Source organism: Giraffa tippelskirchi, chromosome 4 (genome assembly GCF_054371585.1).
Source record: "Giraffa tippelskirchi isolate mGirTip1 chromosome 4, T2T-mGirTip1v1.2.pri, whole genome shotgun sequence".
NCBI classification, from domain to species: Eukaryota; Metazoa; Chordata; class Mammalia; order Artiodactyla; family Giraffidae; genus Giraffa; species Giraffa tippelskirchi.
In genome coordinates this window covers 144,908,624-144,926,941 of record NC_137278.1, presented here as the reverse complement: position 1 = coordinate 144,926,941, position 18,318 = coordinate 144,908,624, and the positions used below count along the sequence as shown (strand labels likewise).

Genomic DNA, 18,318 nt, shown 5'->3' with positions numbered 1-18,318 from the left:
GGATCTCCTTGCAGTCCAAGGGACTCTCACGAGTCTTCTCCAACACCACAGTTCAAAAGCATCAATTCTTCGGCGCTCAGCTTTCTTTATAGTCCAGCTCTCACATCCATACACGACCACTGGAAAAACCATAGCGTTGACTAGACGGACCTTTGTTGGCAAAGTAATGTCTGCTTTTTAATGCTGTCTAGGTTGGTCATAACTTTCCTTCCAAGGAGTAATAAAATGTTTAAAAATATGCTTTCAAGAATCTGTCTGATAAGGACTAAATTTGCTCAACACTAACAGTACCTAACTAGTCGATCCAACCAACACACAGGAAATGTCCAATCAGAAAGCGGTCCCAGATTGGTATAGCCAGGTTTAGCTAACTCAGGTGGTAGGGCAAGAAGGATTCGGCTCGCCTCATCCAGAGCTCCACGCGCTTGCGCAGGTGAGGCTGCTCGGCTAACCGTTCGAGGGCGGAAGCGCGGGTGCCCTGAGTCACGTGACCACGGATGAAAGGGGGCGGGGCGCGCGGGACGTGCTGCCGCGTAGTCGCAGACTGAATGGGCGGCGGCAGAGCATGTGTGCTTCACTGAGGTTGCTACTCTGCTGGGACCCGAAGGTTGAATGTCTCTCCGCAGCCGGACCGTGAAGCCGGCGGCTGCGAGAACGCGGCGGCGGAGAAGGAGGCAAAGGGCAGCCGGAGACAGGCCGGGCGCCCCTTTCCGAGGCTGACGGCCCCCAGCTACGCGAGAGTCATGGCATCGCTGGCGGATCGAGTACGGGGCAACGGGCGCATCGCCGCCGGGCTCCTACTCAACCTACTGGTGTCCATCTGCATTGTGTTCCTTAACAAATGGATCTATGTCCACTACGGCTTCCCCAACATGAGCCTGACCCTGGTGCACTTCGTGGTCACTTGGCTGGGCTTGTACGTCTGCCAGAAGCTGGACATCTTTGCCCCCAAAAGTCTGCCGCCTTCCAAGCTCCTCCTCCTGGCCCTCAGCTTCTGTGGCTTCGTGGTCTTCACCAACTTATCTTTGCAGAATAACACCATAGGCACCTATCAGCTGGCCAAGGCCATGACCACGCCGGTAATCATAGTCATCCAGACCCTCTGCTACAAGAAAACCTTCTCCACCAAAATACGGCTCACGCTGGTGAGTAGCTTCAGCCGGGTGAGGTGCATCTCTACTCACCTGGACCATCTTTCTCCCCCGGGAAGTTTGAATGCGTAACCTTGCTCCATCCTCTTTCCTAAGATCGTAAAATCCACAGTTGAGTCATTTGTGAACTTCACGCTTATTTGGAAAAGGTGAAAAAAAGCCATCTTGGCGCTCTGTTGGGCTTTCAGCACAGTAGAGTGTACTTGTGTGAGTTTTAGTAACTACTGTTTGATGGAAATCCTTATACTGTGATTTCTTTCTGAGTAAGAGAGAAAGCTGTATGGAGTGATGCAAATCTGTGTCGGATTAAGTGGAAAATCTCAAACTGACTTTATGATACACGTTAAATGTCTCTCAGGATATGTTTGAGTTGACATACTGCAGAGGTTTCATAGTCTTTACATAAAAAAAGATGAGCTAAAATAATTTTAGTACTTCATAACTTACAGAACTTAAAATCTTAATGCTTTTGTTATACCCTTGTGTTTATATGTTGTTTAGACACTAGTTTTGTAGTCCATTTACTGCGATGTGCTCTCTTGTAGTATTTTCATGCAAAGTGCAATGCATCGACTCGTTATTTTACCCACAATTTTAAATAAAATTAAATGTGAACAAAAATATAGAATTATTTTATTCAACTTTGAGGAAGTAGGATTAACAGTTCTTATCTTTTCACATGGAAGACTATTTGCAGAGGTTCATTGTTTCCTAGTGACATTTTGATGGTTAACCTTGCAAGACACTGTGAAAGGAATACTAATTTTATGTCTTATAAATTTAATCTGAACATCGTTTACCTCTTTTTCTTTACAGATTCCTATAACTTCAGGTGTAATCCTAAATTCTTATTACGATGTGAAGTTTAATTTCCTTGGAACGGTGTTTGCTGCTCTTGGTGTTTTAGTTACATCCCTTTATCAAGTGGTTGGTAATATTTTTTTTTTCTTTATGTGCCTTTTAGCAGATTTCATAAATTTTTAAGCTGTGCCCCAAGGTTTAGGCAATACAGTATAGAGACAATAGACTGTTGGGAAGAAAGCATAATTGCATAAATTGTCTGACTCAAGTTGAAGAGAAGAAAGTATGGTGTATGGTGTTCACCAAGTATCTCCCTACCTGTTTGTAAGTGTATAATACCCACACTTTACAGTCTGAGTTTCGGGTGATGGTATAATGTTTTTTGGGAAATCCTTACAAATTGAGTAATAAGACTTTTTTACTTGAGGATTGAGTTCATGGGTTTCATGGCATTTATCATTCGCTCTTTAATTATGATGTTACTGTGAAGGAGTAAGTACAGAAAAATTTGAACAGGAAAGGAAAATTTCAGATTTATAAATCTTTGCCTCAAAAGATATGCTGCTGTTACAGCTTGTATATTCTAATCATTTGTCTCTGTCAGTATTTTATAGCAATGGGTATTTCACTTCTTGCACTAGCCTGATGCCTTGCCGTTGGGAGGCATTTATTGAAAACTTGTTCATGGATTTATTTACTTTATTGCCGTAAAATCTCAACAGGTATTTTTTGTTTGTTTCTTGTATAGTGGGGAAAAGAATAATGAATGGTGAAGGGTACAGTGAAACAGTATTTTCTCTATACTGAAAACCTTGGACTGAAAATTCTGGGTGTGCCTGCATGGGGAATCAGAGCCAAATGTGTGATCGATTTTACTTTGTTCACACGCATCCACTAGTTGTAAACTAAGGCATTTTTATTATGAATGTTAGGAATTTAATAATGCAGCCTTAGCATTTTCTAGTACTGGTTAGTTCAGAAACATTGTTATGTGAAAATTCTGGGGTTGAATAAATTTCTTAGTGGCAGAGAAGCAATTTAAATAAAAGGGAGCAGTGACATGAAAGGATGGAGCACCCACTCAGTCTTGTCACTTGGCCCCAAGATATTCTTTTACTACAGAGAGAAATCAGAGGAAGCTCAAGTTTGTGCTTTAAGAAAACTGCATTTGGGCATACTTCAATGAGTTTAAATTTTTAATTAGATACTATTTATCTTTTTTGTTAAATGGGCTTTTCTGATTCAGTATGAATTATTTGTTAGAGCAAGAAATTTTATTTGTTGAATGTTAGAACTTCTTGTATCCTTTACGTATAACTTCAATTCAGAGTACTCACTGGCCATGCCAATATGACCATTTTTGTTCAGACAAGTTTCAAAATTGCTATAGATTGGAATCAAAGAATTCTGTATCTCTCAGGCAGATATTTGAAGTGAGATTGACCAAGGAATGATTGTAGACTAGACTAAGTTTATGGGCAAAGTTTTTGATTATTGGTAAATGGTGAAAGTATGGTTACAGAATAGATATATTCCCCAAAAAATTCATTTTAAGGAAAGTTGTGTTTTCCTATTGTATCCTTGTATAATTTCCAAGTTATTTCTTCTCATACTACTAGGGCATTGAAAGGAATTAAGAGATGAGTTAAGAGCTGAATGAGTTAAGATGAATTAAGAGCTGTTAGATTTAGTTGTAGAGAGACGATTAAGTCTTTCCTCCATTCAGCAGACATTTCTTCTGCTTTCTACTCAACCTTGATACAGAGATGAAAAGCAGCTATAATCCAGTATCGAAGAAATGCGTGGAGAAAGCTGATCACAGATAGTATAGCTCAGGGTATGAGGAAAGTTCTGAGGAACACTGCGGAAAGAGAGACAGTTCTGCAAGAAGGCGGTGGTGAGATAAGGCTTTATGGGAAAGTTCAAATTGAAGAACGCATAGGAATTTGCTTAGCAGAGAAACATAGCAGAGGTCTTTCTTTGCAATGATGTGGGAAAATACAGAACATTTTTGGAGAAGTTTGTTCTTTTGGTGAGACTGGACTGCAGTTGCATGGTGGAAAGACAAGGCTGAGGAGTGGGTGAGACCAGATGGCAGAGTCTTGAGTATCATGCAGAGGAAATGTGCCCTTTATCTTGCAGGCACCAGGACAGGAGTTCAGAGAGGGCAGTAACTTGATCATTCCCTGTGTTCTAGAAACTTCTAGGGGGAGTGAAGGATGAATAAGAGGGAAGACAGGTTGACAGGCAGAGCAGTCAGAAAGTGCTCCATGGTTTAAGGGGAAGACAGGAAGGACGTGAACAAGGACAGTGGTACTGGACATGGAAAGGAAAAAACAAACTCCAAACACCTTTTGGAGAAAGAATTAGTAAGACCCAACTGAATGTGAGAGTGTGAACCCTACTGAAAATGAGTCTGATCCTTGGAGATGATATCATTAATTTTTGGAGCAACACAGGAGGAGCTCATTTGGGGAAAAAAGTAAGCAGCTTAATCTTAAATAAGCTCCTGCAGATGAAACGGTCAGTAAGCTGTTAAAGGAGTGACTTAAAGGATGCTCAAGGAAGAAGGTCAGAGCTCTAGGTGTCAGCGGATAGGAAAAGATAAGTTGGGGAGGTAAAAGAGGAAAGCCAGACATCTCCCTTACAGATGGTAGGGAAGGAAGAGGTGAGTGAGAAAGCAGCACAAACCAGAGGTCAAGTTCTTCCAAGAGCAGTTGCAGGTTCTGCAGAGGGCTCCAGCCGGAAGCGGGCCGAGGGCAGTCCATCATTGTGGCCACTGGAGGTGAAGGTGCCCTATCAGCAGTTTCATGAGAAGGGTGACAAGCAGAAGCCAGGCTGCGCTGCAGTGAGGACAAGTGGAGGCCTGAAAGTCACCACCATTCCAGGCCTGCTATCTCATGTCAGACACGCAGCTGCCCATAGCGGCTGCGAAGGCCACGCAGGGCTGTGTGTACACCCTCTGCATTCATTTTCGCTCACTGTGGTGTCCCGAGCAAAAGAATCAACTCTTTGTCCTCTATGTTCACAGCAGACTCTTATTAAGGCTGGCAGGAGTATGCTTCACATTTCCTGCTCTTCTGTTTTTGTCTTGGTGAATTTCTATAGACTTAGCGTTTATGTAACAGGATACCCAGACCTACAGGAAAAAGAATTATGTAGGAGCAGTTATTCAAAAAAGCGTGGCTGTTCTTGCCAGGTCTTATATTCAGACAGTCCTATCAAACTGTCTTTAAAACCTCTTTTTCAGTTATATTTCTGAAGCATCTTGAGAACTGAAAAGGTTTGAGGCTGTGGAGTGTCTGTTCTAAGGATAGCCTTTTTAGGGGTTGTGATTATCTATAGTTTATTGGGGGGGATTATTCACAGAAAAGTCAGCCATAGAGAGGGAAGTTCCTTCTACTCCGCCACTAATTGAGTTTTCTGAAGTTAACGAAAAGCCCTCACATACCTGTCTGACCACACACGTTGGTGGCCACCTGGGATAAATGAGGTTTCTGTTAGTCTCCAGTTAAGAGTCCGCCCTGCCTCCCAGTCTTCATTTTGGGGGCCATTTTTAGAAAGAAATGAAGTCTGACAGTGCATCTGTATTCCTACCTATCCTGCTTGTGAAGATTAGCCTGCTTATTCCTGCTTATAAATATCCATTCCTGCCAAATTTTCCCAAGATCTCTGATAGCTATGCATTGATTTTCCATATTTACTAGGATCTGGAGGGAAGAGAGGATTTTTTCCCTCCTTTAATAGTGAGAAGAAAATCGATTATCAGACATGGATTATGGAAAACTCCTTTTATCCAAGGAGCCTAAAGGATATACATATCTGTTATTGATCTTTGAAATCTTAGGCATTTCCCCTTCCCTCAGCCCTGCTCCTCATTCCCACGTTTGTGGCCAAAGTTGCATCTTTTCTTTGTTGAGTGCCACTATTTTTTTCTGCCTGACTTGTTCTCTCTTCTGAATTTCAGTGGGTAGGAGCCAAACAGCATGAATTGCAGGTAAACTCCATGCAGCTGCTGTACTACCAGGCCCCGATGTCATCTGCCATGTTGCTGGTCGCTGTGCCCTTCTTTGAGCCAGTGTTCGCAGAAGGAGGAATATTTGGTCCCTGGTCAGTCTCTGCTTTGGTAAGTTCTAATTGTTTGGTTGGTGTCTAAGAAACAAGGTAGTAATAATTATTAATGCAATTTTTAGTTTTCAGAGTGCTACCTCAGATCCGTTTTCACATTTAATCTTTATAATCACATTTTAAGGGAGGCAAGGTAAGATTATTCTTTTTTTTTAATTTAATTTTATTACTTATTTAGTTAGTTATTTTGGGGCTGTTCAGGGTCTTTGTTGCTGCACAGGCTTTTCTCTAGTTGCAACAGGCAGGGGCTAATTTCTAGTTGCGGTGCACTGGCTTCTCACTGCGGCGGCTTCTCTTGTTGTGGAGGTGGGCTCTGGGGCGTGCGGCTTCAGTAGTTGGGGCATGTGGGCTCAGTAGTTGGGGCTCCCGGTCTCTAGAACACAGGCTTAGTAGTTGTGGTGCATGGGCTTAGTTGCTCCGAGGTAAGTGGGATCTTCCTGGACCAAGGATGGAACCTGTATCTTGTGCATTGGCAGGTGGATTCTTTACCACTGAGCCACCAGGGAAGCCCAAAGATTATTCTTTAGATGAAGAAACTGAGGTAGAGAAAGATTAAGGGAGTTGCTTAGGGTGCAACAGCTAGTCAGTGGCAAAACCAGGACTAGAATTCAGGTCTTCTGATGCCTGATTACTGTGCTAAGCATGCCTATTTGTTGTTCAGTCGCTCAGTCGTGTCTGACTCTTTGCAACCCCATGGACTGCAGCACGCCAGGCTTCTCTGTCCTTCACTATCTCCTGGAGCTTGCTCAAACTCATGTGCATTTAGTCAGTGATGCCATACAACCATCTCATCCTCTGTTGCCCCCTTCTCCTCCTGCCTTCAGTCTTTCCCAGCATCAAGGCCTTTTCCAATGAGTCAGCGCTTCACATCATCAGGGGGCCAAAGTATTGGAGTTTCAGCTTCAGCATCAGTCCTTCCAATGAATATTCAGGGTCGATGTCCTTTAGGATTAACTGGTTTGATCTCCTTGTTGGCCAAGGGACTCTCACGAGTCTTCTCCAGCACCATAGTTTGAAAGCATCAGCTCTTCAGTGCTCAGCCTTCTTTATGGTCCAGCCCTCCCATCCGTTCATGACTGCTGGAAACACCATCGTGACTTTTCCACTATGGCTGCAGTCACCTTCCACAGTGATGCCAGGCTAAAGCCCATAAATATTTTGGTCATTTATTTTTTTACAATGAATATATAGCTTTGTTTATTTTATTCTAATAATATAAGATAGTTCATACTGTATATATTTTTGAGCATACATAAAATTATAAAGTGAAAGTCCCCTTGAATCCTGTCACACTAGGATAATCACCTTTACCACTTTGGTAATGATCATTTCATGGATCTTTTTGTATCCACAGATACATGCATGTGTGTGTATGTTTAGTTTCATTTATATGTAGCCATATTACTTATGCTGTTTTTATCCTGGTTCCTTTTCCCCAGCCCCGCTACCCATACACACTTCATCATCCCATTACCCCACCCCTTCTCCTTGAAGTAAGTCATGTTAACTTTCTAGTGTTTGTTCTTGCATATTTTGCTCTGTGCTGTACATACCCTCGTATAAACACATACAACATGCACAGGCATACATACATGCATGTATACTTAAATTATACACTTGCTTCTTTTACAGAAGTGAGATCATATTACAAAGATTTTCTAGTTTTTTAGAAATTCAAGCAAGTCTTTATTGGGGCCCCTGCTGCGTTAGCAAGGACTTATGATTTTCTCTGTCTTGCTTTTCTCACTTAACAATGTCTCATAAAAATATCTTCACATCATTCTTTTGATGCCCGTATAACAGTTCCAGTTCTTAACTACCATGAACAGTATTACAGTAAACAGCCTTGTACATGTGGCCTTAACGAACTGGTACTTTTTATTCTGTGAAATAGTCTTAAAATGGAATTGCCAGATCAAAGGGGTCTGTACTTTGGGCGCATTGTTTTAATAAAGTTAGAAAGTATAGTCCCCCTACTTAGGAAAGGAACTTCTGCTTCTCGTATGTTTAACGCAGGGCATGGGCCTGTCTGTTTTGTTGGTGGTGGTAATTTATCAAACCACTGTAGTTTGGGCACCTTAGACTAGGAGGGGAGAGGCTTTATGTGACTGCTCCTCTGACATTTAAAAATGAGGACCCCAGCAGAAAGACCATAAATAAAGGTCAAAGAAACAAGAGCACAGGCTGAATAAGGGAGACTCGCCTTCATTTCTTCTTGACTCTAGAGGGCATCATTGTCTTGAAGGAGAGTGTAATTGTGTTTTTAATGATGTGAAGGTCATCAAGAAATAGGCTTGTGACATACTGTAAACTCAGTAAAATTAACAATGATACATTCCTAGAAACAATTTTTAAAATCTTTAAGGGGCAAATTTCTCTTAGTTAAAAATTTAATGGGCCTCACTGTTTAAAAAAAAAAAAAAGTAAGGTATTACTGTTTCTAATTAAAAGACTGGAAATCCAACTCCCCTGGTCCAGTTACAAATGCACTGATTTAAAAACTGAGAAAACCCATATGGGACAGAAAGAGTCTTCAAATGTGACATGTTTGTTTTTGGAATTTAAACTCCTTAATAATTCATATTGTAACTAATATTTTCTCTAAATTCAGCAGTAGATAATGGTTTTATAATCTTTTTTTTTAACTTTTTATTTTATATTGGAGTATAGTTGATTAACAATGTTATGTTATTTTCAGGTATATAACAGAGTGATTCAGTTATACATGTACATGTATCTGTTGTTTTTCAAATTCTTTTCCCAATTAGTTGTTATGGAATATTGAGCAGAATTCTCTGCTCTCTACAGTAAATCCTGTTGGTTATCCATCTTCAGTATAGCAGTGGGTACATGTCCATCCCAAACTCCCTAACTGTCCCTCCTCCACACCCTCCACCCCTGGTAACCATAAGGTTGTTCTCTAAGTCTGTGAGTCTGTTTCTGTTTTATACAAAAGTTCATTTGTATCTTTTTTTTTTTTTTAAGATTCCGCATATAAGCGATATCATATGATATTTCTGTTTCTCTGTCTGACTTGTTTTCTAACTTTTAAAATGAAATTGTGGGATATGTGTGGACAGAACGTCATGCGTGTCTACAGTGGGACAGCCACACTGTCTGCCATCCTCAGCCAAATAGATTTACTCATGTCCCACGCACGCACCTCGGCTTTTATTCCTCTGCTTTGACCCATACTGTTTCCTGCCCCTGTTATTCCTTTTTCTAATCTAAAGATGCACTTGAAATCTAAAGACTTTTCTTGCTATTCCAGCTCAAAAGGACATCTGTCTAGAGAAGCCTATAGAACCTACTGTCTGTTTGCCTATTAATGAGGTTAGAGCTCAAGACTAATTTTCTTTTCTTGCATCTTATATTGCACTGTTGTTTAGTCACTCAGTTGTGTCTGACTCTTTCTGACACCATGGACTGTCCATGGGGATTTTCAGGCAAGAATACCGGAGCGTGTTGTCATTTCCTTCTCCAGGTAATGTTCCTGATCCAGGGATCGAACCTGCATCTCATGCAAGCCTCCTAAATTGCAGGCATATTCTTTACTGCTGAACCACTGGGGAAGCTTCATTTGGTTGACAGGTAGCATAGCAGAGCCAGTTAGGAGCAGAGACTCCAGAAGCAGACTGCCCCAAGTTTAGATCTTGGCCCTTCCACTTACTAACTGTGTGTCTTAGGCAAGTTACTTGACCTCTTTGTGCTCTGTTTTCTTGTCTGTAAAAAGGGAAAATATTTTATTCTCTTATGGCTGTTTGCAACAATTAAATGAATTAATACATGTAATATATTTAGAACAATTCTTGTTGCTTAGTCAGCACTATGTAAGTATAAGATGTGATTATATTATAAAGATTTTTATGATGTCTTTGAGTGGTTTCTAAGATCTTTGAGGGCAAGAACCCCTTGTGTTCCTTATAAGGCCTGGCCTAGTTTTGTGGATATCGAATGAATGCCTACTGATTCAATTTAAATAAGAATAAAATGAGCCATTCAAAGGAAAAAAGGTGTGAAAGGATATATGCCAATGTATTAACTGTGGTGAGTGGTTGGGATTATAAGAATTCCTTAGGAGTTCTCTCCACAGGGAAAAATACTTTTTTTCTATATATTTAATTTTGTATATGTGTGGATGGTAGACGTTCTTTATTCTTGCTGTGGTAACCATTCCATAATGGTTGGTTTATGGTTTAGTCGCTCAGTCATGTCTGACAGTTGCAACCCCATGGACTGTAGCCTGCCAGGCTTATCTGCCCATAGATTCTCCAGGCAAGAATACTGGAATGGGTTGCCATTTTCTTCTCCAGGGTATCTTTCCCACCCAGGGATCGAACGTGGGTCTCCTGCGTGGCAGACAGATTCTTTACCAACTGAGCTACAAGGGAATCCTATTTTGTAATGTGTGTGGATCAAATCATGATGCTGTACTCCTGAAACTTACACAGTGCTGTGTGTCAATTACATCTCGGTAAAAGTAGAAGGAAAAAAATTCTTTATGTTCTTTTTGCTCATCTTTATTTTCTGATTTTTCCATAATGAATATATATTACTTTTATAATAAGAAATTATTACAAAATAATTTTTCACTGAATAGATAAGAAAAACTAACCTGGAAATTTACATTCAGAGTCAGCATATTGTTGAAGAATTTTCCATTGCGTTTTGTAGACAAAATTGCACTTTTAAATACTACTCATTCTGCTTTTACCCTCAGTTCTTGCTTTCTCCGAACTTGATTATCTTTTTTTTTAAATCTTATTTTGGGAAACTCCCTGGCAGTCCAGTGGTTTGGACTCCACGCTTCCACTGCAGGGAGTCCCAGTTTTGGTACCCTGATCGGGGAACTAGGATCCCACAAGGCACTGCGTTGCAGCTGAAAAAAAAGGTCTTGTTTTTAATGGTTGATAGAAGTGCCTGATGAAGTATATATTCACTTGATGATTGTAATGATTGTAGCTGCTTTGCATTAATGATTCTTTTGGTTTATTTGTAGCTGATGGTCCTGCTCTCTGGAGTAATAGCTTTCATGGTGAACTTGTCGATTTATTGGATCATTGGGAACACTTCACCAGTCACGTATCCTTTTCCTAACAATTCACAAATGCATAGTCTTTTATATTCTCCAAAAGTCTGTCACATTGATTTATTTGAGTCTCACACTTACTATTGCATGACCTACATTGAGTACAGTGGGTTATTTTTAGTCTTTATGGAAATTTAACAAACTGTGAACTGGGGAGATGGATTAGCTTTCTGTATCATAAATGCTTTTGAATTTTCTTAAGGAATAGGTGAGCTTTTCCCTTATCAGAATTAATGCAGAGCACCACTCCTTGCACATAAACATTTGTTGAGTGAGTAATGAAGTAGATACTTAGGTTTCCCATCACTTTTCAGTTATTGATAGTTTGATAATAATACAAAGGAGTGGTTAATCCAAGTAACAAAATAATTTCAGACCAGTCACTCTGACTTGTGAGTTAATTTTTGTACTTGTCTGGCTGGGTGTGCCTGCTTTTCTCAATATTACTTCACATCAAGAGGTGAAGTCATGATTTGAAGATCTTTATCAAACTCAGCTGCCCATTTTTAGCATTTCACTTGTAATGAGTGCACACTGAGCTGTCCACAAAGTATAAAAGCAGCATATTTGACAGCTATCAATAAATAACAACAGGTCTAACAGTAATAATTGGAAAAAAAAAACCACTAAGTGTTTCTTCTATGCCAGGCACTGTTTGAAACACCTTCTGTGTATTAACATTTAGTTTTTACAGCAGCTCAATGAAGTAAATTCTGTCTCTATTCTGCAGAAGAGGAAGTGACGGTGCAGAGGGGTTGAATAACTCACTTGGAGTTACCCGGTGAGAAGTGTGGTATCCAGGTTTGAACCTGGGTGGTCTAGCCAGGACTTGTGCTGCCAGATCAAGGCATCCAAGTATGTGCCCTAACTAAGAACATCCATTCATTCGTTCAACAAATATTAACTAAATGCCCACTGTAAACCATTCCTTGACTTAGTAAATATTCACATACTGAGTATCTACTGTATGTTAGGCATTGAAGATACAGTGGTGAACCAAAGAGACAAAAATCTTTGCTCTCACAGGCTTAAGTTCTGGGGAGAAAGGCTATAAATAAGAAAAGAAATGTGCATATGCAGTGTTGGATAGTGTTAGGTGATAAGGAGAAAAAGATGAAGCAGGGAAGGGGTTGTGAAATATTGGGGACAGGGTGAAGTTTTATGGAAGGTAGTCAGGAAGGCTTCAGCAAAATGGATACTTTTGAGTAAAGACCTGAAGGAAGTGAGGTTGCTGCCTGCAGAGTGGGATGGATAGCATTGCCAGGCAGAGGGAACAGCAGGAGAGAGACTGAAAGAAACAAGAAACCTGTGTGGCTGGAGCAGGGGAACACGGGGTGGCTGTAGGAGGACTCAGAGTAATAGGGCGTCAAACTGAGCAGAGCTTTTACATGAGATGTAAAGCCACTGAGCAGGGACATGACGTGATTTTATGTCTGTTTTAGTAGGGTCCCTCTGGGCTGTTGTGTTGAGAACAGGCAAGGCAAGGATTTTCAACCTCAGTGCTACTGACCTTTTGATCCAGACAGTTCTTTGTTGCAGAGGCCTGTCCTGTCCATTAGAGGACGTTTAGCAGCATTTCTGGCCTCCACTCACCAGACGCTGGTAGCATCCTTTTCCCCAATTCTGAAAACCAAAAATGTGTCCTGGCCCAGATGACAGAATCACTCTCAGTTGAGAGCTACTGCATTGAAAGGGGCAAGAGACGAAGGGAAACCATCTGCTGCCGCTGCAGTATGCTAATTTAGAAACTACACTGGTTTAGTACCAGGAGAGTCACAGTGGACGCAGTGAGAAGTGATTGGACTCTGGATATATTTCCAAGTAGAGCCAGCAGGTTTTGCAGGCAGACTGTATGTGGAGAATGAGAGAGGCAAGAAGGTTGACTCGCCCAGTTTTGAGCCTGAGCCCCTGGTGGAGTGCAGTTGCCGTGGACTGAAATAGGACAACCCGGAGGAGGTGTGGAGCTGGGGAGGAAGACCAGGTGCTCAGTTTTGGGTGAAACAAGTCTGAGAGTTCAAGATCGAGGTCTTGGCTGGAGGTATTCTGGAGAGAGTTGGTGGTGTATAGACGTGGTTTGAAGCAGTGAGTCTGGCTGACATTACTAAGCAGACAGGTAGAGGAAAAAAAGGTGTCTAAAGACTGGGTCCTGGGTCACTTCAGTGTCTCAGAGTTTGCAGAGATGACAGGAGCCAGGCGGAAGGGGCAGTGAAGGAGCAGTCGAGGTGGAAGGAAGGAGAGGGTGTAGAAACCAAGTGAGGAGGAGGGGAGTCAGCTGTGTCCGAGGCTGCTGCCAGGTCAAGTTCAGGTAATTGAGGAGGGGGCTTGGTGAGGTGGAGGCACTGACGATTTTGACGAGAACTTCAGAGTGCCCATGTGGAAGCCGACTTGAAGAAAGTGGCGAATTAGAGGACTTGGAGATGTTGACTATAGATTGCTCCTGTTCGTTTTTTTTTTTTTTCCCCCTAATTTACAAAAGGATTCACTGAAGAATTTCTTTAAATTTGCCTTTCCTCTCATATAAATACCTTTAACAGACCTTGACCACTTAAGAAAGGCTGAGGAGTAAGGAAGTGCTGACATGTGGGAGCCAGTGCACTTGAAGATAGCTCATAATTGAACATGAAGCCTGTTTTATTATGGTTATAATTAACATCCTTGAGATGGTCCTCTGTCCCACAGGAAAATTACCCCTGTTGAGGCAGGCAAGCACAGGTACCCTGGTGACCTGGCCTGTGCTCTCCTGCCCAGAAGGAACTTCCTGGTTGCTTAGTTGGGCTCCAAACAGAGGAGGGAACCTGGACTTTGAGGTTGGACAGGTCCAGGCATGCGGGTGCAGCTCTGCTGCGGCCTCAGCTAGCTGTGGGAGATCTCTGGTCCCACTCTCATCATTTATGAAATGGGGGTCATGGTACCTACATGATTAGGTTGCTCTAAGTGTCTGAGAGAATATGTGTCCAGCACCTGGCCAGTAAGTACCACTGTTAATGGGCTTCTCTGGTAGCTCAGCTGGTATAGAATCCACCTGCAATGCAGGAGACCCTGGTTCAATTCCTGGATTGGGAAGTTCCCCTGGAGAAGGGATAGGCTACCCACTCCAGTATTCTTGGGTGTCCCTGATGGCTCAGACAGTAAAGAATCTGCCCGCAATGTGGGAGACCAGGGTTCATTCCCTGGGTTTGGAAGATCCCTTGGAGGAGGGCATGGCAACCCATTTTTGCCTGGAGAATCCCCATGGACAGAGGAGCCTGGCAGGCTATAGCCCACAGGGTCACAAAGAATCAGACACAACTGAGTGACTAAGCACAGCACAGCACTGCTGTAAATAGCTCACACATAGGGACCTTACCGGGTGCTAGAAGCCTTGCGTATATTAGCTTAGTTAATCCTCACAGTGACACCAAGGCGGAGTGGTAGCTCTTTCTAGTATTGTTATTGGGAAGAGTACATGGGTACGTATCAGACATCTGAAATATAATAAAGTACTAATTCATACAGAAAAAACTGTTTAAAATTCAGTAAGAATAATTTGTAAAGGTACCAGTTGTATCTTTAGTTAGCCTTTTAAATGAACAGTGATTTGGAAATGCCTTAATCCAGCAGCATGTTACGGGCAATAAATTCAACTCAGACATGGACTTTAGAGTTAAATAGACCCATCTATGTTTGACCTCTGGCTCTGCCACTTACTCATTCTGTGATCTAAGTTACTTAAAACCCTCGAGCCTCCACTGTTATAAATGAGAAGTGATATTGCAGTGAAGGGAAATATGATACTTAAATATTATAAAACGGTGTTAGATATGCACCTGGCATAGTGCCTGGCATGTCACTGGGGCTCAGTGCTCGTCCCTCCCCTGTCCCCAATTCCCTCCTAAACTTAAGCACACTGGCTGTGTTGACGTTGAGTCAGCCCTCTGGTGCCTTACATGTCTCACCTCATTTGCCAAGGGAGGTTTAGAAGTGGCTCCATAAAACAGCATCACAAATTGCTCTACAAAAGAGCTTCTCTGTACCTTGTTCTGAATCTCTTTCCCAACTTTGTATCGTAGCCCCTTTTCTCTTCTTTGGGAAGGTCAGCAGGGAGAGTTGAGGGAGTCTCCTGTCACTGATTAATTACTAAAAGCTACCCGAAGAAACTAGGATTCACCCGGGACTTCACTGAAGTTCCTGTTCTTTAGACTTGAGAGCTGCTCTTCAGTCTGTTTCATGTACTTCTCTCCAGCCATAGGAAGCCTTTGCTTCGAGCGTGTGTGTGTGTGTGTGTGTGTGTATGTGTATGTGTGTGAGGAGAGAGAATATAATACATCTAGCTTGTTATTCTTTTTTATCCTTATCTATAAACCTCAGCTATAACATGTTTGGACACTTCAAGTTCTGCATTACTTTATTTGGAGGATATGTTTTATTTAAGGATCCATTGTCAATTAATCAAGGTCTTGGCATGTTATGTACATTATTTGGCATTCTTGCCTATACCCATTTTAAACTCAATGAACAAGAAGGAGGAAAGAGTAAATTGGTGCAACGTCCTTAATTAGGTTTTTGTAGAGGAAAAGCCGCCTGAAGACAACCAAAGAAGTATTAGGTGGGCAAGTTACTTTCAAAGAAGAAACGAAAATTATATTGCAAAATTCATTAAATGATCGTTCACAACAAGTCATGCAAAGGGAATTTGATTCCTAAATATGACTGACTTGGAAATTTTCTGGTGGTCCAGTGGTGGAGACTCCATACTTTCAACGCCGAGGGTGCAGGCTCAATTCCTGGTCAGGGAGCTAAGATCCCGCAAGCTGTGTGGCAAGACCAAAAAATAATAATAATAAAATTAATTAAAAAGTAAAATAAATATAACTTTCTCTTTTAGAGTACCTTTTAAGAAAAACTTTATCCTCTTAAGTATGGCTCATGCTTCTTTTCAAAGGTTATTCTGTGAAGTGTATAGGATGGTTTGGTTATATCAAATGCAGTACATGAAATTAAAGTTTTATAATGGTGACAAAGGAATGCAGATCCCTGTACCACAAATGTGTAATGGCTTTTAAGGCAGGACACATAGGATTCCTCTATTTGCTCATAGGTGGTCCCCAATATGAGTTCTATTATAATTGAGGCCAAAGTATTCAAGTCAGAATTTAAAGCTAGCATTTCTTTTTTTTTTTTTTAAAGCTAGCATTTCTATTTTAGTTGTTTTAGTATAACTTCTTGCTTTTTTCATTTACAGAAATGACATATGATTGCTAGAAAGCCAAGTGCAGTAAAGGAGACCATAAGGCAAAAACCAGTTCTAAAAGTATTATTCCTCTAGTAGAAAGTGGATGTAAGAAGTTAATGTTATCAAAAAAAACTACAGTTTCTATGGGTGTTCTCTTGTTGAGCTCTCAGTGAGCTCTAGAAACTATACATGAAGTTCAAAAATAAAAGGGCTCCGTGTTTGAATGACTCAAAGAAAAGACTACAGGAGAAATCGAGCAGGTTTCTTCTTATCCTGGTGACCGTTCTCCTGGCTTCTGGGAGCAATTCATGTTGATAATTGCTTAAGACTACCTCCCGGCCATCACTCCCCAACACCCACATGTGAGTTATCTGTGGAGCTTTCTTTGACACTGAAGCGTTCGGAGTGAATTGTGTCAGCCTTTCTAAGTGGACTGAGGAAAATTCTTGAGCAGCAAGTCAAGGCAGGTGTTGTCAGAGATTAAGCAGAAACTTGGTGAAGCTATGAGGAAAGATTTGAAAGAGAAGTAGAGAAATAGTCAATATGTAACAAGTTCATAAATTTTTTAAAGGGATAATTAAATAAGTTCTAGGGGAAATACATGATTTTACTTAAGAATATAATAGTGTCACATATTGAACTGCCAAATCTATTACTGGCTTCCCACTCTTGACATTTGAGAATTCAAAGCAGCTGTTGATAACCTCTCACAATAAGTTGACTGAGCTGGATAATCCCTCTTATAATAATTCTTGTTCTAAATGTTATTTAGAAACTTCAAGTGAGAAAAACAGCTCTTTGGAGGATGAAACGTCTCATGTATAAAATACACCTTTTAGGACCATTTTTTTTTCCTGGCCTATTTGAAATGAAAAGCCTCCCTGAAAATCCATTTTGACAGAATTTCAATGTATCAGTCAATCTGTTGTGTGATTTTTATGTGTGGTGTTCTGTTATTGTTTTCAATACTTTTGGTTCTTCTCAGTTTCCAAAGATACATTTTATTGTGCTAAGAAATACAAAGCAATTTGTCTTGCTAGATGAGCTTCAGGAGTTATGTTTGTCTAAGGAATGTTCTCTGTGTTTTAAATGAACATATAATTGTTTCCCAAAAGCTGGAGAAAAGTACTTCAGTATTTCAGAGGATCATGTGACTTCTCTGCACTAACAGCTGAGTCGATTTGTGCCATTTACAGATTCTTCTTAACTGTAAATACAACTTGGGGGGTTATAATAAATGTTGGGGGAGAGTTGTAATAAATGGCTGATGTCAATAGGAATTCAAGGAAGGCTGGAGCAAGATCACGTGGGGTGGGGTGGTTATGGATATATAAGTGAATAAAATATATACTGCTGGAATTAGAGTCTGATAAACATTTTTTGCCCTGAAGACCGTCTTCCCTTTGAAAAGGAAATTCCTGGGGGCAAAATGTACCAGGTGATGAGGACCAACCACGGAGACAAACCAGAAATTCTGTGCTATGGATGAAAACATGCTGGCTGTCCTTTTGTTAAGGATGTAATTGCACTTGTTTTTTTATTGTATATTAGATGACCGTACTGCAGTTTTTACCTGTTATAAATAAAGAGAACCTGATGTTTTTAGTTTGAAGTTGCATGTTAGAACCAGTAGAGGAAGGATGGCATCTGTGTATATGCAGGAGTGACACTGGCCTGTCCAGCTCCCAAATTTGCATCACCTAAGGAAACAGAGAAGGGGACGACAGAGGATGAGATGTTTGGATGGCATCACTGACTCAATGGACATGAGTTTGGTGATGGTGAAGGACAGGGAGGTCTGGCTTGCTGCAGTTCATGGGGTTGCAAAGAGTCGGACATGATTTAGGGACTGAACAGCAACAACAAAGAAAGTCCTTATCTCTTTTTTAAAATAACATAAAGGAGGGACATCCCTGGTGGTCCAGTGGTTATGAACC

General features: G+C 41.1%; 1 protein-coding gene across 5 annotated transcripts; it reads left to right on the top strand.

The window, feature by feature from the left end:
- The first annotated feature begins 528 nt into the window (after positions 1–528).
- On the top strand, positions 529–17,740 carry SLC35E3 (solute carrier family 35 member E3). 5 transcript variants are annotated; one of them, XM_081589827.1, is made up of 5 exons: positions 529–1,145; positions 1,968–2,078; positions 5,920–6,078; positions 11,080–11,162; positions 15,517–17,740. In XM_081589827.1, exons 1-5 carry the CDS (start codon positions 744–746, stop codon positions 15,701–15,703), a joined length of 942 nt encoding a protein of 313 aa, XP_081445953.1. In that variant the 5' UTR covers positions 529–743; the 3' UTR covers positions 15,704–17,740. The 5 variants fall into 5 exon arrangements, with proteins under 5 accessions (XP_081445953.1, XP_081445954.1, XP_081445956.1 ...); XM_081589828.1 differs by having other exon boundaries at positions 1,968–2,082; positions 5,927–6,078; XM_081589830.1 differs by having other exon boundaries at positions 15,718–16,015.
- The last annotated feature ends 578 nt before the right edge of the window (positions 17,741–18,318 follow it).

Excerpts from the sequence above, each read along its gene's own strand:
- SLC35E3 (XM_081589827.1), top strand. The coding sequence starts at position 744 with ATGGCATCGCTGGCGGATCGAGTACGGGGCAACGGGCGCATCGCCGCC. Across the intron at positions 2,079-5,919 it reads TTACATCCCTTTATCAAGTG|TGGGTAGGAGCCAAACAGCA; the intron begins GTTGGTAATATT and ends TCTGAATTTCAG. Across the intron at positions 6,079-11,079 it reads CCTGGTCAGTCTCTGCTTTG|CTGATGGTCCTGCTCTCTGG; the intron begins GTAAGTTCTAAT and ends GTTTATTTGTAG.